Source organism: Mus pahari, chromosome 21 (genome assembly GCF_900095145.1).
Source record: "Mus pahari chromosome 21, PAHARI_EIJ_v1.1, whole genome shotgun sequence".
NCBI classification, from domain to species: Eukaryota; Metazoa; Chordata; class Mammalia; order Rodentia; family Muridae; genus Mus; species Mus pahari.
Window position 1 is genome coordinate 20,814,291 of NC_034610.1, and position 23,362 is coordinate 20,837,652.

The 23,362-nt window shown below is 55.0% G+C and overlaps 5 protein-coding genes and 1 non-coding gene across 7 annotated transcripts in view; 2 read left to right on the top strand and 4 right to left on the bottom strand.

Annotated features, from left to right (window-relative positions):
* Wdr90 (WD repeat domain 90) overlaps nucleotides 1–2,573 on the bottom strand; it is a 23,935-nt gene extending 21,362 nt beyond the window's left edge. The window contains exons 1-8 of one of the 2 annotated variants that reach the window (XM_029532975.1): nucleotides 2,298–2,573; nucleotides 2,017–2,193; nucleotides 1,822–1,930; nucleotides 1,486–1,656; nucleotides 1,137–1,251; nucleotides 976–1,043; nucleotides 507–610; nucleotides 219–437 (exon numbers count right to left, since the gene is read on the bottom strand). In XM_029532975.1, the coding sequence (XP_029388835.1) occupies nucleotides 219–437; nucleotides 507–610; nucleotides 976–1,043; nucleotides 1,137–1,251; nucleotides 1,486–1,656; nucleotides 1,822–1,930; nucleotides 2,017–2,193; nucleotides 2,298–2,573 (1,239 nt within the window). Of the gene's footprint in view, nucleotides 1–218; nucleotides 438–506; nucleotides 611–975; nucleotides 1,044–1,136; nucleotides 1,252–1,485; nucleotides 1,657–1,767; nucleotides 1,931–2,016; nucleotides 2,194–2,297 lie in introns of both variants that reach the window. The other variant, XM_029532976.1, reaches the window with a different exon arrangement.
* Nucleotides 2,574–4,474: 1,901 nt separating this feature from the next.
* Mcrip2 (MAPK regulated corepressor interacting protein 2) lies at nucleotides 4,475–9,194 on the bottom strand. Its single transcript, XM_021221701.2, has 5 exons — nucleotides 9,071–9,194; nucleotides 8,860–8,989; nucleotides 5,360–5,487; nucleotides 5,026–5,127; nucleotides 4,475–4,815 (listed from the first exon to the last, which is right to left on the bottom strand). Exons 1-5 carry the CDS (start codon nucleotides 9,120–9,122, stop codon nucleotides 4,745–4,747), a joined length of 483 nt encoding a protein of 160 aa, XP_021077360.1. The 5' UTR covers nucleotides 9,123–9,194; the 3' UTR covers nucleotides 4,475–4,744.
* Nucleotides 9,195–13,783: 4,589 nt separating this feature from the next.
* Nucleotides 13,784–13,854, top strand: Trnag-ccc. Its single transcript has one exon. It is a non-coding gene; the product is annotated as a tRNA-Gly (tRNA).
* A 366-nt stretch (nucleotides 13,855–14,220) lies between these two features.
* Mettl26 (methyltransferase like 26) lies at nucleotides 14,221–15,725 on the top strand. The gene is made up of 6 exons (XM_021221009.1): nucleotides 14,221–14,438; nucleotides 14,661–14,823; nucleotides 14,921–14,980; nucleotides 15,192–15,259; nucleotides 15,358–15,436; nucleotides 15,512–15,725. The coding sequence occupies exons 1-6, from the start codon at nucleotides 14,242–14,244 to the stop codon at nucleotides 15,557–15,559; spliced, it is 615 nt and encodes a 204-aa protein (XP_021076668.1). The 5' UTR covers nucleotides 14,221–14,241; the 3' UTR covers nucleotides 15,560–15,725.
* Nucleotides 15,726–16,032: 307 nt separating this feature from the next.
* On the bottom strand, nucleotides 16,033–20,407 carry Wfikkn1 (WAP, follistatin/kazal, immunoglobulin, kunitz and netrin domain containing 1). Its single transcript, XM_021221006.2, has 2 exons — nucleotides 18,229–20,407; nucleotides 16,033–17,544 (listed from the first exon to the last, which is right to left on the bottom strand). Exons 1-2 carry the CDS (start codon nucleotides 18,406–18,408, stop codon nucleotides 16,066–16,068), a joined length of 1,659 nt encoding a protein of 552 aa, XP_021076665.1. The 5' UTR covers nucleotides 18,409–20,407; the 3' UTR covers nucleotides 16,033–16,065.
* Nucleotides 20,408–20,488: 81 nt separating this feature from the next.
* Nucleotides 20,489–23,362, bottom strand: part of Rab40c (RAB40C, member RAS oncogene family) — a 38,155-nt gene continuing 35,281 nt past the window's right edge. The window contains exons 5-6 of the mRNA XM_021221007.2: nucleotides 22,998–23,220; nucleotides 20,489–22,334 (exon numbers count right to left, since the gene is read on the bottom strand). Coding sequence (XP_021076666.1) covers nucleotides 22,054–22,334; nucleotides 22,998–23,220 — 504 coding nt within the window. The 3' untranslated portion in view covers nucleotides 20,489–22,053. The remainder of the gene's footprint in view (nucleotides 22,335–22,997; nucleotides 23,221–23,362) is intronic.

A 23,362-nucleotide genomic window follows, 5' to 3' on the forward strand; every position in this document is an offset into this window, starting at 1 on the left:
GCAGTCTCCCCTAGAAGCAGTCTCCTCTAGAAGCAGTCTCCCCTGGAAGCAGTCTCCCCTAGAAGCAGTCTCCCCTAGAAGCAGTCTCCTCTAGAGACAGAGTTAGCAACAGGAACAAACCCATCTCTAGGCCCTTCGCTCTGAATGCACCCCAGGAGGCTCAGGTTAGCCAGCCTGTCATCTCACCAATGCACAAATGCCTTCAGATGGGCACTCACCTTACAGGAACCAATGTCCTCAAGGGCCATGGGCACGCCAGACGAGCTGTCAGCAAGAACGTGTCTCTCACCGGACACCATGTGTGCATCGGGAACCTCATCGAGACCTGAAGGATGTCGGCTCTGGATGCTGGAGGCACTTACACTGGAGACTTCTCCATCCTTGTAGGTCCGGCTGACCTCTGGAAGGCGACTGGATGCTGAAAGGACCTGGCATGGCTGTAGTGGAACATGTGCCATCAGCACCCTAGGGGCACCAGTCCCCAGCCCTTTCCCAAGCGCACTCACCAATGTAGAGCTACATGCCTGGGCCACAGGGGACCTACTGCTCAGCAAAGGTTTGCCCAAGACCACTGGGTGAGGCAGATGCCGTGACATATGACCTAGGAAGACTACAACGGAGCAAAGAGCCAGGGCAGAGCAGCAAGAGGCCCCATGAGGATGTCAGCCAAGGTGCAGGGAGGAACAGGAGGGTCCCCTTACCATTCTACAGATGTTATACCATAAACACTGCCACCATTCTATCCTAAACTCTGGCAGAGTCTCTCCAACAGGAAAGTGTGGCGACCAGATGCCACTTGCATGGACCTTATGATTCTAGGACCTCAGAGGGCCACCAGCTCAGCCCTTCTCTGGGCCTACCTCCAGGCTGCCCCAGGCATATACAACCTGTAGTCTCCTTGCTACTGATCCCCATTCAGGATGCCCCAATACTGTTCCCACCAAGCCCTATGCACCCCGTCAAACCACAGCCCACCTGCTTCTGGAGGGGAACAGCTCTTCGCAACCTGCTTATCAGGCGCCTTGGAGCAGTCACTTGGAAACCTTGTGGGTAGCAAACACAGGTAGAAGCAAAATCAATATCTGGGGACTAAAGGCCACCTGGCCCCTCACCACCTGAGGTCCAGAGCTGCTCACCGAATGTGGATGTAATTGTCATGCCAGCTCTCCCCTTTTGGCACTGGGAAAGCCATTTCTCGAGGCATAGGGTTGACAGACAACTTTGCACGCCGGGCTTCAGTGACAGTGACAGCTACGATGATCAGGGCTGTTCTAGATTGAGGGACATTTGTCCTATCCCTTCCCACCCCAGGCAACATGCATTACCAAGTATCTGCCACTCTACCAGCCCACCCCAATGCTCTTCCTGGAACTGGGAGCCCTGGTGCATGGCTCTCCTCTGAAATTGGTAAGTGGTTCTTATCTGCCAGCTAGCGGGAGGGTTCTAGCCTTTTGATTGGGATGGGGCATGAAGTGTGGGCCTCACCAGGGTCAAAGCACAGATCACTGGTGTAGAGGTTTCTGACTAGCAGGCTGGCACACAGCCTGACGCTCTTGAGATGGCTATAGTGCCTGCTCAGGTAGAACATCAGGATGTCACGCAGGTCGAGCTGTAGGCAGGTCCAGAGGGCATGAGAAGGCCCTACACCTGCCAGGTCTGCAGGACAGGTACGAGGTCAGCACCTACCATTTTGTTGCAACCCTCTCAGCCCCATCCCACAGCTATCCTCAGGGCCACACATAAGCACATGCCCAGTTGGGCCTGTACCATCCCGTTCTGGGCCTTCATTCAAGCCGTCCCTCTTGGACCAAATGTCACCACCTTTCCTGGGTGTCTTAGTCTCGAAGACAAAGGGGAACTGAAGCCATGTTGTGGAGGACTTGAACTCCTTAAAGAGGTTGGAGAAAGACATTCGGATGACCTGGCCGTCCTATGAGGCAGAGCGAGGCCATTAGGAGATTACAGCATGGTGGAAAAGCAGCAACCAACACCCAGCCCTCCTTCCAAGCTGGGCACCTCGGTGGACACGTTCAGGTGGATGACAAAGTGCTTGGTAGGCACGGGCCGGAAAAGCACATACAGGTACCGCCCAGTCAGCCCCAGAGACTGGCTGCTCGCTCTGGGGAGCTGGATGTAGTTGCTGGCAGATACAGACCCACGGATGCGATACACAGCGCTCTTCAGGACCTTGTCCTAGAAAGAGAGGGGAGCTGCAAACGGGCGCAAAGCTGGAGGGCAGTCATAGTGCCTGCCCACTGGGGATTTCTCAGGGGCAGGAAGGACCCCGCGGCCAGTACCGTCACCACAGCCACATCTCCCTCTTTGCTGGACCGTTTCCACTCATCCACCCTGAAATGTCTGAATACATTGAGGAAAGGGTGCTGCCAGGCTGCAGAAGGGACGCCGCCTGAGCACCGGTCTGGGGCAGCGCGCCGCGACCCTCCACCTCCGCCCGCGGGACGGGCTTCTGCACGAGGTCCAGTCGCTGACGCAGCGGGGACCTCGGACCCGGGACTCCCGGGACGCGAGACCTGACGACAGCGCGCCTCGCGCGCGCCGCTACCTCCGGCCATGGCGCTACAGCTCGCGCTTCCCGCCTCAGCTGACGCTGTCTCACGCAAAACACGCAGCCTAGCAACAGCCGCCGGGCAACGCGCGTCACTTCCGTCGCCGCTGCGGCGACGCGGCTCCTGGGCACCTAGCAGACCCGTAGGTCTTGTGTGGGCTCGCCCTGCCCACTTCCACCGCCGTTGCCTCCCGCTTGGGGCTCTGCGGCCTCGCTCAGCCGGGGCCTCAGCCCTGTGCAGGGAACTGTGCTAAGTAGGCGTGGTCGCTGACCCTCTCTGAGGCCTCCGGTTTGGTTTGGTTTTGAGAGCTTTTTTTCTGTATGTGAGACCTGTCCACATCCACGGCCCACCCAGGCTGGGCCTCATCTCTGCTAACTTGTGTGGAGGCATCTGATCAGCATCCAGGGCGCTCTGGGTCGCCCTGCTTCGGGAGAGTAAGGTCCCAGTGCCCACTGGGGTGCAGCTTTCAGATAATCACAGGTCAACACATTCCCGAAGACCCTTGAGACATTTCCCCAGTATGCTACAGCAGACCTCCAGCTTGAGAGAGAAGGCCCTGCAGTCTAGGGCTAGGACTCTATTCCAGTTAAGTCCTGGTAGAGAATGGACTCTGCCTCTGAGACATGCTCTTGTCTCCTCCTAAGGGTTAATCCTGTTATCTAATGTACTGGGTTCCTTGCTTAACTTTTTTTTTTTTCCTTTTAGACCGAATCTATGTAATCCTGGCTGTCCTAGAACTTGCTATGTAGACCAGGATAGCTTTGAACTCGCAGCTCCAGCCTCTGTAGTTCAGGGATTAAAGGCCTGGGCCAGCCATTACCTTCGGAGGCCCTTCTGCAAAGTGGCTGACCTTATCTCTAAGAGCAAAGTTTCTGTTCTTCCTTCTCTTCCTTCCCCACAGTAGTTTAGAACATTTATAGTTGCCTGCCCTGGGGTTTTCCCTTTAAAGGCTAATAAATTCTCAAACTTCTATTTTAGTCTGGTTTTGTCCTTGAGCTTGTTTGTGGTCATTCTCTTTCTTGTCTCTTTCTGTCTGTCTTTTTGAGACAGAATATCTCTGTGTAGTCCTGGCTGTCCCAGAACTCACTTTGTGGGACCAGGCTGGCCTTGAACTCAGAAATCTACCTGCCTCTGCCTCCTGAGTGCTGGGATTAAAGGCGTGTGCCACCACGCCCAGCTCCTTTTAATTCTTTAATCAGCAGAGAAAACAAACTCATTCCTATCTCTCTCTCCAGTATCATCTGGGTCTTGGGGTCTGACTTTGGCGATTGTCAAGTTGTCGAGAAAAAGAGGTAGTGGATTCAGAGGAGACAGCTTGAAACTACACATTTCCAAAATGAGCTGGTCAAGGACTTCATCACCCTGGTTATCGCAGCATGGTGGGGCATGTCTTTAATCCCAGCACCCTGTGAATTCCAGGCCAGCCAGCCACCTGTCTCAAAAATAAAAACAGAGAGAGCTGGACCAAGCTTAACTCCTTCTAGTCCAAGAGTAAAGAGAGGGTGTGACTAGGAGGGGTGCTGCAAGCCAGTCTATAATCCCAGCTACTGGGGAGGCAGGAGGGTCAAAAGTCCCAGGCTAGTGACACATGTCTTTATTCCAGCCCTTAGGAGGCAGAGGAAGGCAGGTCTCTGTGGACTTAAGGCTAGACTAATCTCCATAGCAAATTGCAGGTAAACCAGGATTACACATTGAGCTGCTGTTTCAAAAGAAGAGGGAGCAGTGGTAGTAAAGAGAAGGCTGGGGGCGTAGGTCAGTAGAACAGATACCCAGCCTGTGTGAGACCCTCAGTTCAATTCAGACTATCACGATGTGTTAGGGGAGGCTAGAGGCTGAGACTGAGAACTTGTAGACTCGTGGCCCCAACACACATCCTCTACCATTCACCAATCACTGACACCTGAAAGGGCAGTTTCTCAACTTTATTAGCCTGAACTCCTCCCTGCCAGCCCCAGGGCTGGTCCCTGGGCACAGTGAGCAGGGCTGAGGTTAGAGAGGTTTGGCCCCTGGCTCTGGCAGCTTGGGACAGCCAAGCCAAGGGAACAACAGGTGCAAAAGTCCAAATGTTGGCACTTCAGGTGTGGCCGGTACCCAGCCAGGCCACAAGGTGGATCAGCGCACCATGGTCCTCTTCTGGCAAAGGGTCCATTATGGCAACATTCCTTCCCGGACAGCTGCTAGGAACAGTTGGTGATTTTAGCCAGGAACTGCTGTGCCCACCACTCATCCAGGTCAATAGGTACAAAGTCTGTGGGTAGAATAAATGTCAGGCAGTGATGCCGCTTTTCAAGCTGGCTGGTACTTCTGCCCTCTAGCTGATCACACGCCCCAATCTGGACCCTAAGCACAGCACTCAATGGAAAACAGGGGACTCTGACCCAACACCTCCTTCCCCAACTACCTGAGGCTACGTGGTGTAGAGGGTTCTTTAGGGATTTGGGGTATGGGGGAGGCTCACTCTGTAGTCGGGGATCAGGAGTGCTCTCCACATACTGCACAGGCCGTGGGCCACTCTCATCGGCAGGGCCGCCATCCAGTTGTCGCTCTACCTGCTGCCAAGCTGTGGAAGAAGGGACAGTTAGAATGAACTGGACCCCTGGTGTCCCTCCCACCCCAGCGCCTGGGGGCCACCTTGCACTCCAGCCCAGCTCAAGGAATGGACATGACCAGGCAGAGAGCCAAGGAAAAGTCCAGCCCCTGAGCTGCTAGGAGAAGTGGGGAAGGACAGGACCGAGCCAGGGCCACACTACTGGGATTCTGTGGCCTGAGCCACACCCCCGGTCCCTTACTACCTTCGGACACAAATCGGACGTTCTCCTCGTGGGCCACTGTGTAGGTCTCTTGGGTCCCCTCGAGGGATGGGGAGGTGGTGAGGGGCCGTCGGCCGTTTACTCGATTGAACACAAGCCTTGGCCCGGGACTGTGGGAGGGTAGGAGACAGATACTGTTGGCACCAGCCATGTCCAGGAGCTACTATGCAGGGTTCAAGAGTGGCCCCGGTACATACCCACTGCACCTGCACAGGCACAGGCCCAAACTAGACCCTTCCTTAACCAGAGCAGCTGTCCTTAGCTGCTTCGGGACAAGGCCTTTCTGCTTTCAGACTCTGAGCTGACTGCAGTTCAGTTCTGTAGCCCTGGGCCCAGGGAAGGTGAGTGATTGCAAGTCAGATAGAGTCCAGCTCTGTATCCAGACCTTCAGCAGGGGTCCCAGAGACCACTCCTCTGCACTCCCAATCCCCACCCGGCGGGCTTCCAGCAGCCTGGGTCAGACCTCAACATGATAGCAACCTTTTGCCATCTCCACCCATCAAGCATAGCCCCCTTCTTCTAGAGATGTCCTCAATGACACCCCCACTGTTGAAAACAGAACAAACAAGGATGGATCAGCATTTACTCTTCCCTGTCCCTGGCTGCCCCCAGACCCCATGGAGAGGAGCACAAAATGCTGGGCTGTCTCTGAGTGGGAAAAACATGACCTTAAGCCTGACCCACTCCTCAAGGCAAGAGAAAAGGGGCAACTTGAATGAGACATCCCCCCCACCCCATAGCCCTGTGCTGTACTCTATATCCAGGAGTGAGGCCAAACAGGCCCAGGGCAGTGCAGGGCAGGAATGTGCCATCTCTGTTGACTGGCGGCAACTGACCAAGCCCTGTGCTCAAGAAGTCTGGGGTGGGGCCACGGAGGGAAAGGGGCCGCACCTACAGGAGGAGGTGGGAGTCCTGGGCTGCACCTGCTACTCCGCCAGGTACTCGCGGTCCCGGCAGGCCTGCTCGCCTTCCTGGGCTCAGGTGCCCCACGCCGCTCTGGGTTCCTCCTCAGGTGAGAGGGGCACTAAAATAAAGAGGAGGGTCTTGAGGGGTACAGGGTCCTGCCAGCCCCGGGTCTGGCCGGGTCTGGTGGCTACAGAAAATCTTAGATGTGCCAGTGGGAACCAGAGGAAGCAGGACTCCTCTCAAATCCACCGGGTACCTGTGTATTTGGTGAACTAGAGGGCATAAAGGCATTCTTAATGGAAATCCCCACCCCCTTGCCTGCAACCACCTCTGCCCTGAAAGGGCCAAAGATCATCGGGATTGGACACTGAGTCTTTTTATGTCTTTATGTTTGGTTGAGGCGGGGTCTAGACTAACAGAAATCTTCCTAAGTGGGTGTGTAGTAGCACACCTACCTGTGGCCTACATGGATTCTTTAAAAAACAAACAAAAGGAAATCCCAGCCAGGGGCTGTGGATTAAGGCGGTGGCCCTGGAGCTGGAAAGGGCCCCAGAGGGCAAGCGCTGCATAGCCAGAGCTGAGCCCTGCCCAGCTTCTGCTTGGAGGCCGTGGTTATATAAGACTGGGCTCTGTAGGGGAAAGGGCACTAATCCCAGAGTGCACCTGTATCCACTTCTAGGCCCACTGCCTGCTGCAGCACCAGGCCATAGTGCCCCATAGACATCCTCTCATGTACTCTCCTACCCTCAAGGTGACTGGTCACTCATCTTTCGGCCTGGGATCTCCCTGCCTATGCCACACAGTGAAGGGCATCAAGATTCAAAATCAATATTTCAAGATTTAGCAGTATTCTGACCCCAGCGCTCCCAACCTTGACTCTGTCCCAAGGCTCTTCTGCCCAGTGGCCCCTGAACATTTTCCCATCTGCTCTTTGTGGGGCAGATGGTAACATGGTCTCATCTCAAGTCTCTCCCATCTGTCTCTTGCCAGGAGAAAAGAATATGTCGGAGGCACAGGCCTGGCCGCCATAGCTGGCAGCACCCGTGCCTAGCCATTTAGGGTTGAAAGCCTCATGAGTTTGCCCCACAGCAGCAGGAGAATGACCAGTGCCTCCTGGGTCCCCTCCTGCTACAGCTTGTCAGAAAGACATGGTAGCTGAGGAGAGGCTTCAGGGAAGACAAGACAGGGGTGCTGGTGAACATGGATGACTGTGAAGGGCGGCCTTGAAAAGACGAAGGACTAGAGGTAAAATCCCATGTGCAGGCCCTATTGGAGATGGGAGTTCCCAGCCCAGGAAAGGGCCACCTCAGAGGAAGTAGGGAAGACACCTTAGCCTATCTCCTCAGTTCCCAGAACTCACAAGGATAGGAAATCAATCTCCTGGGCTTCAGGTGTTCTCCCTGGCTGTTGCCAGGGCTTCACATCAGTTTATCTTACTGAAGCCTTTTTAGAGTAAACGCGCAGTGTGGTGTCTCTTGCAACTTAGCATTCTGGAAAGTGTTACTACCTCCTCCTCTTCCTGGCCACTGACCCAAATATTGCCACAAGCCTGTTCGCGTTGTCCCCCAACAATAAGGACTTTAAAAGGTGGTTTCCCAGGTAGAGATAGGCGGGTCACCAAGGCAGCTCCAGCTCCAAGTCCCTTGTCTGGGTGACCGCTTTGTGGTTATACATCTGCACCACAGAGCCCTCCCAGACACATAAGGGCAATAAGGACATAAATCGATGCCATCCGGATGTCCCCTGGGGCAAACACAGGCCACACAGGCATCTCCTACCTATAGCTTCTGAAGCCCAGTAGCTGAGAGCTAAGAGGGGTGGAGCCAGCCACACCGACTCCCCAGCTGAGGCTAGTCTACCTCTTGGCCTCCCTTGAGATTGTGGTCTCTTTGTACTCTCTCTGAGGGCCTGAGGCCCTTAGCGGGTTCACGTGCCACCTCTACCAGAGTAGAGCCTACGTGCTTGCAGAGTCCAGTCTACCGATACAGGAAACAGAAAATTGAGCCAAAGAAGTAAAAGGTTCAGCCTTGATAGAGTGGGATCACTTCCAGGTCACACCGGCTGAAATCCAAAGTAGCTAGGGCTGAACTTCCCTAGGCACATTGCGGGATAGGAAAATCAGAAAATTCCTGGAACTCACAGGCTCGCGGGCAACTGCCTGGGAGGAGGGCTCCGGTGTCCCAGGGTGTTAGTGAAGGGCAGGGACCTGATAAGACCAGCGCGAACACGTGCGCTTCTTCTGCTCTGCAAGGACAGGGCCTGAAGTCCTTGAGGGCCAGGGCCTTGGGCAACTTTCCCCAACTTTGACCTCGACCACTTCCCAAGGGGTCCAAGTTAGCGGCCCAAGGTCACCAGGTCCCTCGGTTTTGAGTATTTGCAGTCCTTGACAGGCGGGATTGGTCGGAAGCCCTCAAGGCTCCACGTGGCCACCAGGGTCCACGCAAGCCAGCTGGGCCCAGAAGTAGCCGGCGAGCATCAGTGCACGAGTTGCCTGCGCCCCGCCCCCTGCCCGCCAGCACGCGTGGTCCCCATCAACCTTCTCCAAGGTCACCCTCGTGCCGGGCGGCCCCGCTCACCTTGCAAGGGGCCAGGGTCCCTGAGGCTGTGCCGAGGGCTGCTCGTGTGCGGGTAGCGCGGTCGGCGGCACGGGCTGCCGGCATTTCAGGAGCTCGCCAAGCCTGCTCTCCACCTGCTGCTGTGTGGGACCTGCGGGCCGGGGCGGAGGGCGCTGTCAGCCGCCGCGAGCCAGCGGTCAGGACGTCCCGCCTGCCCGCCCGCCCTGCGCACCTGTGCGGCGCTGCGCGACCAGCTTGCTGGGCCCCTTGGTGATAGTGTACATGGTGCGCCGTCCCGCCCGCCCCTGGCAGCGGCCAGATCAGGCACCCTTCACCAGCTTCACTTCGCGGTTCCAGAGGCTCGGCCCCTTTAAGGAGGGAGGAGGGCAAAGAGGGGCGGAGCGACCCACACACGCCCCCTGCCCTTAAAGGAGCTTCGCCCACCTGGTAGCCTTCCCAACCCTTTGGAAAATTGACCAAGTCACTAAATTTGAGCTAGGGGCGGGGTGTACTCGCCAAGGGGTACGCCATCTCTAGACTGGAGCATGCATGTGTGTGCATGTGTTGTGTGTATCTGTCTGAGATTTCTGAGAGAAAGGCTCTTTGAATTGAGGAGGGCTCTTTGTGTGCTAGGGTAGCACTAGGGACCCTGAACAATCTCTAAAAGCACCAGTAATCCCGCTCATATTTGAGACCCCCCCCTCCAAGCCAAGTGCCTGGACAAGCCTGGGTTGTCAGGACTCTGCTTTAGAATGAGTGCTCTAAGAGTGTTTAAGTAGATATAAACTCCTGTGGGACCAGAGGAAGACCAGGAGAACATAGAGCCCTCAGGGGGTACCCCGAATCCAAAAGTACTAACCTCTCTTCAAATGTATGTCCTGAGCCTTTTCCCCAACTACTGGGGAAGATGACCCATATGAAATGTATGTTGAGCTGAGCTTCGTGATGTGAAGTCTTGCACTGTATCTGCCAAGATTTGTGCTGCCCCTGCCACCGACACCTGGCCTTAAGGTTCCTATTGTAATATTTGAGGAGACTAGGGACAGGGGGAGACAGGTCAAGTCTTGGACCACTTAAGCAAGATAAACAGTGAGGAAGGAGTGAGAGTGGATAGCTGGTCCACCTGAATCCCAGGCTATCCAAGGTTTGTGGTATGCCAGTGGAACTCCAGGGGGCTTTATCCCAGGTGGCCAAGCCTTCATTCCTTTGGCCCTGGGCCGTTGGCCTTACATTATACAGAGAGGGGCTGGAGAGAGCTCCAGCTCTGAGACGACTGCTGAGTGTGCCAGGGAGGCATGAGAAATCCCACTCACGTCTAGTTGGTGAGCCAATGAGGTTATTGCGGTTACTTACTGGAGCATAGGTGACTCTCACTATGTCACCAAAAAGCCTACCACAGAATAGATGACAACTCATGAGTGCTGATCCCGAGAGCTTCTTACCCAACCCTACTTAAGAGTCTCCTTTCAGCCGGGCAGTGGTGGGCAGTGGTGGCGCGCGCCTTTAATCTCAGCACTTGGGAGGAAAGGCAGGCAGATTTCTGAGTTCGAGGCCAGCCTGGTCTACAGAGTGAGTTCCAGGACATCCAGGGCTACACAGAGAAACCCTGTCTCCAAAAACAAAAAAAAAAAAAAAAATAGCTTCCCTCCTTAAAGAGGAAATGTTTCAATCTCCTGGAAATAGCTGGTACCGGGCCTGCGGCTGAGAGTTAAGGCCTGGACTTGTACAGAGAGAGAGAGAGAGAGAGAGAGAGAGAGAGAGAGAGAGAGAGACTCTTCCTGGCTAAACTTGTCCCTTCCCACTTACACAATGCCTGACCCACCCTCACTGACCTTTCCCTCCGAGGCCACTGTGGCCTGACTCAGATGGCCTAAGCATACTGTTTAGTCACTCACCATGGTAGGAAGGCAGGACACTGTTTAGTCACTCGCCATGGTAGGAAGGCAGGACACTGTTTAGTCACTCGCCATGGTAGGAAGGCAGGACAGGATCCTGGGAGCTCATGCTGTTTGGTTGGTTTGGGTTTTTTGTTTGTGTTGTTTTGTTTTGTTTTGTTTTTTGTTTGTGTTGTTTTGTTTTGTTTTGAGACAGGGTTTCTCATTGGAACCAACCCTGGCTGTCCTTGAACTCATAGAGATCTATCTGCCTCTGCCTCTTGAGTGCTGGGAGTAAAGGCGTGTGTCACCACTGCCCAGTAAGGGGCAGGAAGAATCAGTTGGGTCAGAATGAAGCGCAGTAAGGGGAGGTAGGCATCTAAGGTCCTGTGTGGAAAGCATGCATGCCACACACTGACAGGAGCTCCCTTGTGACAGGTCCCTTTCAAAGAATGTGCAACCCTAACTAGCTACTATTAAAGGCCTAAAGCCCAGTCTCATACAAACTCATCAATGGACAAACTCAGTCTTTGCTTAATCATTGACCAGAACGAGAGGGCAAGACACCCACTCAATAGCTGTAGCAGAAGGCCAGGGTTGGGTTCAGAGGCCCTAAGAAGGGCTTTCAGGTGACCTTGTTCTGAGGTCAGGGCATGGGCAGGTGAGGCCAGGGGGATGGGGTGGTGACAGCGGTGGGAGGCTAGTGATCTCTATGGAGCAGGAAGCTGAGGAGGTGGAGGGGCAGATAGCCTGTTGGGGGTTGGGCTCCACAGTGAAGTCTTCCCAGATGCAGTGCTCCTAGGCTCTGTGAGGATGGAGCCTTGGTAGTATGTCAGTTGGGCAGCCCAATGTCCGAGGGAGTGGGGCTATGGGAGATCACAGCTAGAACCATAAGAGAGCTGTCCTTGGTGGAGTCTCCAGGCCCTGACTATGCCCTTTTCAGAGAAAGTCACGGAGGATCTGAACACAGAGGAGTTGGTATGAACTTGTGAAGCAGGGACTGGAGTCACAGCCAAGTGGCTGAGACAGTGGTCCAACACCCTTGTGTTGGAGTCACAGCCAAGTGGCTGAGACAGTGGTCCTACACCCTTGTGTTGGACTTCTGGTCTCCAGAAGTATAACAAAGCAAACTTGTTTTCTATTACCAAGTTTTGGGTTAATTTGTTACAGTAACCACCAGGGCAACAGCAAGGGCTGGGGAGAAACCTGAAGGGCACTGGACTAAGTGACCATAAACACGTAAACACGTGGGACTGGGCTAAGGAAAAGAATGTGAGTCCTGCTCAGTTCAGGCTGTGTAAGGCAAAGACACCAGTGCCTTTAAGGGAGAAATAGAGCGAGGCTGGACGCTCACTCATCAAGTACTGCCTCTAAGCCTAACCCCAGAGAGAGAAGCCAGGACAGAGGCCAAAGCTAGGAGAGTGTGGGAGGACCAGAGTAACTTAAGTTTCTAACACAACACAAAATCTAAGACCTGGGGCTCTCAAGGGCCCTGGTAACTTGGTAATAAAGATAAACTCATTTGGAAAAGCCAAAATCAGCTCTAGGAGCTGCATTTCTGACCTCAACAGGAACCCAGCCTCAACAAGTGCTGGCCATGGCTGGAGATTCCATCTTACAGGGTCCAGACCGTGGCCAGCATCAAGTGCTCAGGATCTCCAGGAAGCAGGTGCTCACGCAGGCCAACTGCAAGCAAATCCTCTTCTCCCATCTGATGGCATCTGACCTCAGCACTTAGGGAAAGCGTCAGTGCATCCTGTGTGCTGAGACTAAATGTGTGCGTGCTATACCACTATGCTTTAAGAATTAATTTTGATTCTTTTTGTTGTTGTTGTTTTTGTTTTCCAGACAGAGTTTCTCTCACTGTGGATCAGCCTCTGACTTGGAGTATCACCACTGACAGGCCCCAGTTGAAATTTAAGTCGCTCCCTGGCTGTCACAGGTCCTCTTCCAGGGGCTCTCCTTGAGATACGGGTGTTTAGAACAGTGTTGCACTTTGCTGGGGAGGGAGAATCATCCTCAACCTCTCCTGAACTTGGACATATGGAAGACTCTCACACCCCCAGCCCCACCCCCAGCCCCTCCCCCCAGAATCTATGGGAAAAGCAAGCCGGGTATGCAGAGGCTGAGGCAGTAAAAGGCAGAGCCTGACTCAGGTCCAGTCAAGGTCACCACCAATACCAGACATCCATAACCATCTGTCAGGGGCTGCTCAGAGTGGGTGAGGGGTTGGACTTCAGGACTCTTTCTGAGTCTGGACTGGCAACTTTTCAGAGGGATTTCTAGAGTGGCCACCCTATATCTCATCCTTGGACCCTGTCACTTACATAGTTTAACAGTTACACCCACATTCCTGGCCACTCCGGCTGAATACACACCTCAATCACAACCCCAAGCAGGAGCCATGTTTAACCCTGAGCTCCAAGATGTAGTATGGGGCAGAGTAGCCCACGCAACCCTTGAACTAACTGTTGGCAATCAAGTGTGAACGTCTTGGGGATTTTCTAAAATTCAGCCCCTGTGAAAAATGGATGCCTTCAAATCTCCACGCAAAGGTGAGAATCAGAGAAGTACCCATGTCCGTGCACTTGTCTCTTCGAGTTTCATTTCAATAGTCACTGACCGCCTCCTGCTATCTATCCGTGGACCTCGAGCTTATGCCAGCCGTCTCAGCGTCACACAAAGCTCATCTGAGCCCCAAGTGTCCCAGACCCGAGGCGTCCTGCATCTGGGTTCCCCCAAGCTCCATTCGGTTACCGCCCGCGCCCGCAAGGCTTGGCCGGTTGAACCTCAGGACCTGAGCGCGGCCTCAGGCTTCCAAGACATCGCGACTGCTATGGTTTCCGTGGCGCAGAACAAAATCCTGACTGTCTATAAATCTCGCGGCACCCACATTTTCTCGTTTCCCTTGGACGCCAGCAACACTTTGGGATCTGGTGGGATATGTTGTCCTGCAAACGCTTGTCAATAGAGAACCGGAGCCAATAGAAAAAAACGCAGGTATGATGCTGTTACAGTAACGTGTTTGCGTCACAATTCGTATGCTCTACGGACTACCGCCTCGCTCAACAGCGCCGCTGGTGTAGTGGTATCATGCAAGATTCCCATTCTTGCGACCCGGGTTCGATTCCCGGGCGGCGCAAGTGTCTTTTATTTTTTCTGTTCATTTTTGAATGCTTTACAATTTGAAACACCATTCCTAAAAAGGTGAGGCGCAAATGCAACAAATGAACTTTCAAAGTGACAAACACGCTGAAAACAAGGTGCTACAGCTGAAAGACTCCAGGAAACCACAGCCTCTACTCGAGCCTTGTTCCTTGTCCGCAGTCACTGCCAAACTCCGGCCTTCTGAATCAGTCTCCGGCAGATGCAGACCCTTTTAGGAGTTGAGAGGCCTCCTAACAATTATACCGCTGCAGGCGGCTGGCCCGTTCGACTACAACTCCCGTAGTGCCCCGCGCAGGAGCTGGACTACAGCTCCCGTGGTGCCCCGCGCGCATCCCTGGCTGGGGCTGGCCACACCGCCGCGATGATGGTGGCTGCGGCTGCTGAGCGAAACAAGGAGCCCATCCTGTGCGTACTCCGCCAGTATGTGGATCCTGCCCAGCGCGGTGTTCGCGTACTCGAGGTGGCCTCGGGATCCGGACAGCACGCCGCACACTTTGCACAGGCCTTCCCGAACGCCGAGTGGCAGCCGTCGGACGTGGACCAACGCTGCCTGGACAGGTGCGGCGGCGCGGTGTCTTTCCCTTGGGGCTGAGTGGACCGCGGGGCTGGCAGACCGGAAATGAGGGCAGGCCTAGGTCTGGGTGCCAGACCGAGGTAGTAGAAGCAATGGGCTACAGGGTCGACAAAGCTACCCGCTTGCTGCTCCTCAGGACTTAGCGCCCCCCCCCCATCACTGAGGGGCCTCGTCGGCCCTTTCCGACGCACTGCTGCTCTCCACAGCATTGCCGCCACCACCCAAGACCAAGGGTTGTCCAATGTGAAGGCTCCGATGTACCTGGACGTGACCTGGGAGTGGGAGCAATGGGGCGGTATTCCGCCGCGATCGCTGGACCTGTTGCTCTGCATCAATATGATCCACATCAGCCCCCTGAAGTGCACAGAGGTGGGGACCACTGTGGAGCCCAGCTTTCACGTTGCAAAGAGGAAAGCAGGAGGCTCCAGCTCCCAGCTTACTGTGCCCTACTTGTCTACCTCTGCAGGGGCTCTTCAGAGCAGCAGGACACCTGCTCAAAACCAAGGCTGTGCTGATCACCTATGGGGTGAGTGACGCTACCTTAAGATACCCCTATCAGACTTGGGTGTTTCCCCACTCCTGAAGCCCAGGGCCTGGGACCTAGCCCTTTTCCTTCTCGAGGGCAGAAAAAAGTTATTCTTTCTATACTCCTATGGAAAGAACCCCATCCTATCCTGCAAACCAGCCGTATGGGAACGACTGACTTTGGGCCTATGTACTGTGTCTTGTTCTCAAAGCCCTATGCCGTCAATGGGAAGATCTCGCCCCAGAGCAACGTGGACTTTGACCTGACCCTCAGATGCAGGTCAGATCTGGCTAGGAGGTGGCTTGGCTCAGAGAGAGGGTAGGCTGACTCACACCCTCAACTCTGCAAGTGCCTTCTACCTTCCTCCCCAACTGCAGGAACCCAGAGTGGGGGCTTCGTGACACAGTCCTTCTGAAGGAACTAGGCCAGGCCAATGGCTTGGTCCTGGAGAAGATGGTAAGAAAGCAGGGCGATGTGGGGGTGGGGAGTCTCCCTGTGATTAAGAGTCACTCCAGCAAAGCATTTTTCCAGGTGGACATGCCAGCCAACAACAAGTGCCTGATTTTCCGGAAAGAATAGCATCTCTGTCAAAAAATTGTCATGGAACAAGTTCGACCTCAGCCCCTCCCTCAGTCCTTGGGATATATTAGCCCCTCCTAGTCTGGTGGCCGCAGGGCTGTAGAGAACCTGGTCTGATGGGCCTTAAAATAAAGCCTTTCCAGCCCACTGTGGGCTATCTATACCACATTGCTTGCTGGGAATACCTGGGAGAGGGCAAAAGGGGACTGGTCTGGAAGATGATTAGGGCTTGGGGGATGGGCAGCTCAAGCGGGACTGAGCTGACTTTCTCCTATGTCCCCGAGGGCTCCCAAGAGTGAGTTGGTGCTACTTGGTGACCTCAAGTAGGAACTGGAGCTCCATCTGAATAGATAGTGCTGGTGGGGGTGGGAGTGGAGATAGTGCTGGTGGGGGTAGGGTGGGGGTGGGGGGCGCTGCAGCTAGAAGGGAACCAAAGGCTATGACTCCCACAGGCAAAGACATTTATTCAGCAGGAAGGAGGGCAGGAATGGGGATTATGCATAAAGCTAGTCTTGGAAGCGGTTGAGCAGTTCACAAACCTTCTTCTCAAGCAGTTCTACAATCTTCTTGACTCGCTTCTCGCTGGCAGCACGGACATAGCTGTTGGCATCCAACACAGCCACACCTTCACGAACCTCACCCATGATGACTAGTGGCCCATCGACAGCTGTCACATTGGGGCATGGGCAGGCCCAGTCCATGCCACTCAATGTCACCTCCAGGTATTTGGTGCCCAAGAACTTGAGGCCCATCTTGTCGTCCTTTAGCACATCATCCAAGGCCACACGAGCAATGCCGCCTGCAGCCTCCGGCTCCTCCAGGACCTCTGTGAGTCTCCCCACGATGGCAAAGTCACTGCGGCACAAGCTCAGAGCCAGCTTGCTCTTGAGGCGGCAGGCACGACAGGGTGGTGTGCGTGGTACAGGGCAGGCATCCTCACAGCTCTCCCGGGTCTCAAAGTTATTGCTGTTTCCTTCACAGCCACTGTATACAAAGGGGTGGCACTGCTGCAGCAGTGGGCTGTAGGCCCAGCGTGGCTCCCAGCCCTGGCAGGGCCCCTGAACTGCAGGCAGTGCACAGACATCCCCGGGGCCACGAACGCAGGCCTGCTGGCATGCCTCGTAGGTCTCGAAGCCCCGGGCAGCCCCATCACATCTGAGGGCTGGGAATGTCATGCAGCTGCCTCGCTGTGGGTCAAAGCGCCACAGGACACGATGGGGAGTAGGTGGCCCAACACAGGCTTGTGTGTCGGGCTGGCACTCAGCCAGGGCAGGGATACCCCGGTCCCTGTCCTGAGTAGTTGCCCGCTGTAAAACGGAAAGGGGAAAGTCAGCCCGCAGCAGGCCGGCGGCATTTCGTGCAGTGCAGGTATACAGGCCTGCATCCTCCAACTGAGCATTGTAGAGGACTAGCTGTCCGATACTGGTGACAACCACGTTGCCATACATTTGGTCAGGGCGCATGATCAGGTTCTCCCGCTGATGGCTCTGCTTCTCCCAGGTCACAGCAGGTGGTGGACGGCCACTAACATCACAGTGGAGGCTGGCTGTTCCCCCAACATGCACTGCCTGTGCTGAGGGGCTATTGTACAGGGCAGGTGGCATGGGAGCAGTCCCAGGGGTTGGGCGAGCAGTGGTCTCAGGTGGTCCCGGGCTGCTGGGTGGCCAACTGAGAATGTGCTTACAGGGTACAACGTGCAGGTGGAGACCCCGCAGGCAGGCTTCTGCGTCCATGTAGCAGCGGTTGTAATAGGTAAGGCCATCAGAAGCACATGTGAAGCTGGGCTCTTTTTCACAGCGGTCACGGCAGCGACAAACTGGCTGCCCATCCCAGATGTCACAGTCAGAACCCTGCTGTGGGCATTGGAAGCCTTCACAGGAGGCTGCCGTCTCAGGTACAGCTGGGCCACCACTGGGAAAGCGGGCAGCCACGCAGCTCTGCAGCCCACACACATTGGTGCAGCACTTCTCGGATGCCGCACAGTCCTGAGGGACAGGGACAGTTTAGTGGAGCCCTGACCCCCCCCCCCCCCCCCAGCCTTGCCTATGCACTACCCTGCCTCTCTATCCTGGGAGAGGTAGCTGCCTCTTTCAAAGCTTCCTCCCCTGTGAAAAACTGTGGCTGTGCATTTTGAACAGTAGGAACACTAAGGCCACACAGTCACCTTATTCAACCCCGCTGAATCCTTAAGCCCCCCCCCCCCCAACAGGCCTCATTAGCATTCCCCCTGAGCAGGTGGAACAGTGTGCAGGCAGATGCTCTGCCATCAGAGGGCGCAGGACCTTGGGAGCTCTTTGTCCCCTTCCCAGTCTGGGATATGAGGAAAGGACTACAGACAGGCAGGCCTGGGAAGGTGGTGCCATTTGCAGGGGTGGGTCAGAGGTCTGGGCCCACATGACTTAAGAAAAAAAGTGGTGCTCAGACAGGTGAGAGATGGGATTGGTGAGGAGGTTGCATTCAGTCCAGGAATTGGAGATGTTCTTGTTCTTCAGAGGACAAAAAGGTAGGGGTATCCTTTGAGCCCCGTGTACAGGTCATGGCCACAAATCCAGGTAAATTGAGTGTGGAGGAACCCTGGAGGAAGCAGACTCCTAGGGTTGGGGTCTACTCCCCCCACTGAGGAAAGAGCTAGGGTGGGGCCCAGGATCCCATGAGATGCCAGTGCTCACCTGGTCCCCGGTACACTCACGCTCACAGGTGCTCTGGGCGTCGACCCACAGGTGGGGGCTGAGCTCGTTGGGACACATGCCAGGATGGCTTCTGGGCTCTGGCAGCAGGTTGGTCTCCGAGGTCAGATGGATGAGCACAAAGACAAAGAGCAGAGGCAGGAGTGGCTGTGGGGCAGGCATGGGGACCACAGGGCCACAGGACCACAGGGCCAGGGGGTGAGAGGGTGTGGCCACCAGCTGAGACTCCCTATAGGCATTCAACCTATAGGGTCCTGGGCCCAGGATCACTACCCCCTACCTCAAAGGACCCTGTCCTGTGCCTCTTGGACCCCGCAAGGCTGGAGCTCACAGATGATGCTCTTCTCTGGAACCCTGAATAGTTATTCTGGGGCCTCTCAGAACCTGTCCACAAAATACTGGCTGACCCTCTCCCAACCACTGTGGGTGGCTCTCAGGCTCTGGTGAGCATAGGACTGGGAAGAGAAGAAGAGGAAGGGCTGGGGAGGGGCCAGAGGCCCTGAAGCCCAGAGCAACTGACCACTAGGGTCACCAAGGGGCGGAGAAGGGCCAGCTCAAATCAGGGAGGGGGATGCTGTAACCTGAGCCCCTCCCTCTACAAGCTGGAGCCCAACAGGGATCAAAGTCTCCTTAAAGACCCTCCCACTCTATTCAGGGAGGAGGAGCAGAGCTGGTAAATTTCGGCTTTTGTCCTCTGCTCTTCAGTCCCTTAATTCAGTGAGGTTGTGCAGGGACTCAGTCCAGCCTCAGCTATTAGTCTAGATTTTCCTCCAAAGCAGACAAGGGCCACACCTGTCATAACTATTGGTAAGGCACATCTTCCACTGGCATGGAATAAGAAACCCCTGGGGTGCTTGGCATCTGTGGTACATACTTGTAACCCCAGCACTGGGTAGGTGGGACACGGGAGGATCCAGATTGAGGCCATCCCAGAGCTACACAGCAAATCCCAGGCCCGTTTGGCTACATAAGAACATACTGTCTCCAAAAGGGGAAAAAAAAAAAAAAAGTTAGGTCTTGGCATCTCACCAGCTGAGGGCACAACTCAGCGGGGTTCATCCTCCCAGATGTACCTGTTTCTCTAAAACTGGGCTCTTGGCTTCTAGCTAGGGTCTGTGCCACTCAGATCCTTCAAATGGGCAAGGTAGGTACAAAATAAATTAAAAGGCTATCTTATATCTGGGTGGAAGCAGATGACCCATGTGCACTGGCCATAGACAGTCTCATGTCAATGACTGATACACAGTGCAAAAGAGCACAGATAAGCCACCCAGCTGATCACACAGGGTGAGACAGATGGGGGTCTCAGGGATGACCAAGTGCATCTTTTAAAGAGCAAGCATCCTAGGTGTTGCTCAGGGATCTAAGGACATTCAAGCCTTGCCCCAACAACCCACCATGAAGGCCAGCATCCATTCTTTAACTGAACTAGAGGCTCCACTACTGTGGGGGAGGGCAGGGAGATCAAAGCTGGTGGCAAGACAAAGGCCCTGCCTGGAATCTGCTTTTCCAAACCCTTTCTGTGGCTCCAGAGGTCCCCAGGGAGTGGTTTTCTGAGAGACAGGAAGGAAAAAGTCTGTGTGACCCTCTGTCTGACCTCCTGACCCAGGAGGCAGGGTAATAAGAGCCTGGTCTGGTCAGGAGATCAAGAGATGGCTACCAGGCGCCAGTGTCTGCTGCCTACAAAAGAGCCGTGGGTGAGGCAGCTCCTGGTGTTGAGGGGGCAGGGACCACCAGGCCACAGACAGGCTCAGGATAAAACTAAGGAAAAATGCAGGTGACACCTGAGCCAAAGGCCACTTTAAAGTGAACTGTCCTAACCCACTCAGCTTTACCTTCCAGTGTATGAGATATGGGTGAGCATGGCCTGCAGAGTCTGTAACCTGCTAGATGATTTCCTGCTAAAGGTACCAATTGCAGGTCCCACTCGCAGATATCCTTGATGTTGTGGTAGAGCTGTGTGCCCTGGGCTATGAGTAAAGGCTCTGTCTAGCCTGGCCAAGATCTGACCTCTGGAGACAGTGTGGCTTGTAACCAGGCCTGGCTACTTTGTGGCTGGGAATGTGAACCCAGTGGATGGATGGCTGCAGGTCAGCAGGGTCAGTTAACAAAGCCTGGGATCATTCTGTTAGGCAAAGCCATGCTGGAGCCTGTGGCAGAACACACTGCCAGACACCCCTTACCACCCCCAACAAAGCAGTCAGGTGAAGCCAGACTGATGTTCACAAAGACAGACACGAGCTCACTGCTGAAGTACATTTACTGTACAAAGAAGTAAGAACAAAGAACCAGGAATGGTGGAGTCCACAGCAGCAAGTGTAGTGTTGATGGTGTGCACGCAGGCCAATCCAGGTCCTCTAAGTCTATACCATTCTATTCGAGGTTCCAGAGAAAAGGTCTCTGTCAACAGAAACAGGACTGGTGGGGAAAGGTGATGCTTGACTGTACCCAGCCTCTGGGTCAGGCTCCCAGGTCAGGCTGCTGCTTATCCGGCAGTTCCCACAACCACAGCCCTCCCTACAGGCACTGACCCAATCTCCCAGAAGAGCAGGCTGGCGCAGTGTCTACCAGTGCCCTAGTAACATCCATGGCAAGATGGTCTTAGCAAACGTGCACTGAGAGGTCCCCAGTCAGGGGTCATGGCTCCTGTTATGGCCAGTGCCCTGAGGGCAGGAGGTAGAGTTAAGCACCAGCGTGCCACCAGGCAAGGACAGGGAAGCAGTCACACAGGACATCCACTGGGGACAGCATCCCCACAGGGGAGAAGGCTGACCAGCGCAGACTGGGAGGAGTATTGTGGAGGAACAGTCCATGGCTTCACAAGTTGCTCAGGCCAGTGAATCCCTAAGGAGGGGCTTGGTGTTCCAGAGAGTGTCACTAAGAAACAGGCCAAAGAGATTCCAGTGACATGAACTTAAAGGCAGAAGGGCCACAAGAGGCAAGGAGCAGCTATGAAATACAGCCAAGGTTGATGAGTACCAGCTGCTAGACACTGGGGTCCTAGGCCCTGTGCCCAAGCCCAGATGCTAGAGGCCATGAAGCACGAAGTCTGCCAGAAGCTCTGTAGCCCGGCCTGGAGATGTGTATAGTAAACATCACTGGAAGTGCCAGGGCACAATGGGAGCGATGAGTGGGGCCTCCCAGGTGAACCAACGTCTCCTCTCCAGGGCACAATGAGAACGATGAGTGGGGCTTCCCAAGTGTACCAACGTCTCCTCTCCTAGGAGGTCCCAGGAGCGGAAACCTTGCCTATGCCCAGCATACTGATTACCTTTATTAGATATGGAAGCTGGAGCCGAGCCTGCTGCTAGAAGCCTCTGAAAGACACTCTTCCCCACTGGCCTCCGAGCAACACCCAGGCAGGGTGTTTATAAACCTAAAGATCTGGCGTCAACACTGAACCCTCCACCACTGCCTCATCCCCCCTTCCCTGACATCCTGAGCCTCCCCAACGGCTGATGTGGCTATGAGGGGCATCCAGGCTTCCCTGACAGCCCTTTAAAAATGTACAAAACAGGTAAAATGTTCTCCATATAAATAAAGGGGAGCCTGGCTCACTTCCAGCCTGGCGTCCAGGACTGGCTCACACCTGGTCCCCGTAGCACCAGCAGCCCTGCTGCCTGGTTTGCGGAGCACGTTCTCTCCTGCACACCCTCCCCTCCACTAGCTCAGATGTGGAGGAAAGCCTGGAGAGACCCAGGCAGGGTTGTGTAGCCAAGTCTTCCTGCACGCAGCAGGGCCTAGTGCATGGCCAGGAGTGCTCCAGCGTAAGCCCCAAGTCTGAACAGGCGGAACCCACAGGTCCCGCTAGGAGATCTTGCAGTTGCTCCGAGAGCAGTTCTGAGGTGGGCTCTGAGGGGGCCGGATGGACTTGGACCTCTTAAGGCTGTTGCCCTTGCTGCCACTGCCCCCGGCCCCACTTGCCAGGGAGTAGGAGCGGCCGTGCATCATGACAGCGTTCATGCCGTTGGCCATGGAAAAGGACTTGAGATGGCTTTTGATGGTGACAGGTAGTGGGAGCTTGTCGATGAGGTGCACAGGGGTACAGGAGACAATGGCACGGCAGCAGAGGTCCTGCAGACTGAAAACTGAGGGGAAGGCAAGATGAAGGAGGGAACAGATACGTTTGTTAGGGGAGTTACATGGTCCTCAGACTACCTGTAAAACCTGGCTGCTGCATCTCACCAGCTCCCCACTGTCTGACCGCTGGGTGGCTCCCATCTCCTGCCTTAGAGCAGAGCAGACCTCAAAGTGCTGCTGGTCTGCCCGGCTGCTCTCTGAGGATGGGGTGGGTGAGGAGGCAGACTGACATTGCAATGTAGCCCTTACTATAGCTCTGGTTGGAGGTTAACTCAGTTCTTTGGCCCAAGAGAGGGACTTAGTTACCCTGCTCTCCTCTGACTTCACAGGGTGAAACTGTGACAGTGAGCCCTATTAGAAGGTAACCCAAGTAAAGCCATCGTTAGGGGCTTCTGATCAAGTGCTTGGTGTGGACAATGGCCCAGACATTGCCAAGCTGCACATCCTGCCTCTGTGACCACTCGGCAGCAAAGGTGCACATGCAGAGCTCCGCGCTCAAAGCACGGCCAGGAAAGAGATCACCTCCTGTAGGTCTAAGCAGGCAGCCCAGGTGACTGCAGCTCTCAAGAGACCACCTAGACTCTAACTTCACCATCAATGCCCGCAGTTCCACCATCATGCCCCATCACTCCACTAGCTAGCATCCTATAGGAACTAAGCCTCAGTCCCACCTCGATTGGGTCTCCAGATCTTCTCCATGCCATGCCGCATGAGCACGATACGGGAGAGCTCAGTAAAGGACTCAATGACATTGAAGTTGCACAGGGGGCTGACTTCGAAGAAGGTCATGCAGTTCTTCTCTGCGTAGGCTCTGGCCTGCTCCGTTGGAACTTGCCGCTTGAAGGCCAGGTGCAGCCGGTTCCCAACCAGGATCCGGGGAACACCAGGCGCATGCTTAAGAGGTTGGGGGTCAGAACTTAGCAGAGGCACAACCACATGCTACCCCCACCCCTTGGCCATGTGCAGGTCCTCTGCAATGCAGCGAGTCCAGCTGTTTACTGCTGAACAACACTCCCAAGGTCAGGAAGGACCATAG

Bases quoted from the DNA above. Each gene is read 5' to 3' on its own strand.
- Mcrip2 (XM_021221701.2), bottom strand. From the start codon at position 9,122: ATGTACACTATCACCAAGGGGCCCAGCAAGCTGGTCGCGCAGCGCCGC. The intron at 5,128-5,359 runs GTAGTAAGGGAC...CTTCTTCCACAG, and splicing joins CGTCCGATTTGTGTCCGAAG to CTTGGCAGCAGGTAGAGCGA. The intron at 4,816-5,025 runs GTGAGCCTCCCC...TTCTACCCACAG, and splicing joins TCCTGATCCCCGACTACAGA to ACTTTGTACCTATTGACCTG.
- Mettl26 (XM_021221009.1), top strand. From the start codon at position 14,242: ATGATGGTGGCTGCGGCTGCTGAGCGAAACAAGGAGCCCATCCTGTGC. The intron at 14,439-14,660 runs GTGCGGCGGCGC...TGCTCTCCACAG, and splicing joins GACCAACGCTGCCTGGACAG to CATTGCCGCCACCACCCAAG. The intron at 15,260-15,357 runs GTCAGATCTGGC...CCCCAACTGCAG, and splicing joins GACCTGACCCTCAGATGCAG to GAACCCAGAGTGGGGGCTTC.
- Wfikkn1 (XM_021221006.2), bottom strand. From the start codon at position 18,408: ATGCCTGCCCCACAGCCACTCCTGCCTCTGCTCTTTGTCTTTGTGCTC. The intron at 17,545-18,228 runs GTGAGCACTGGC...CCTGTCCCTCAG, and splicing joins GTGAGTGTACCGGGGACCAG to GACTGTGCGGCATCCGAGAA.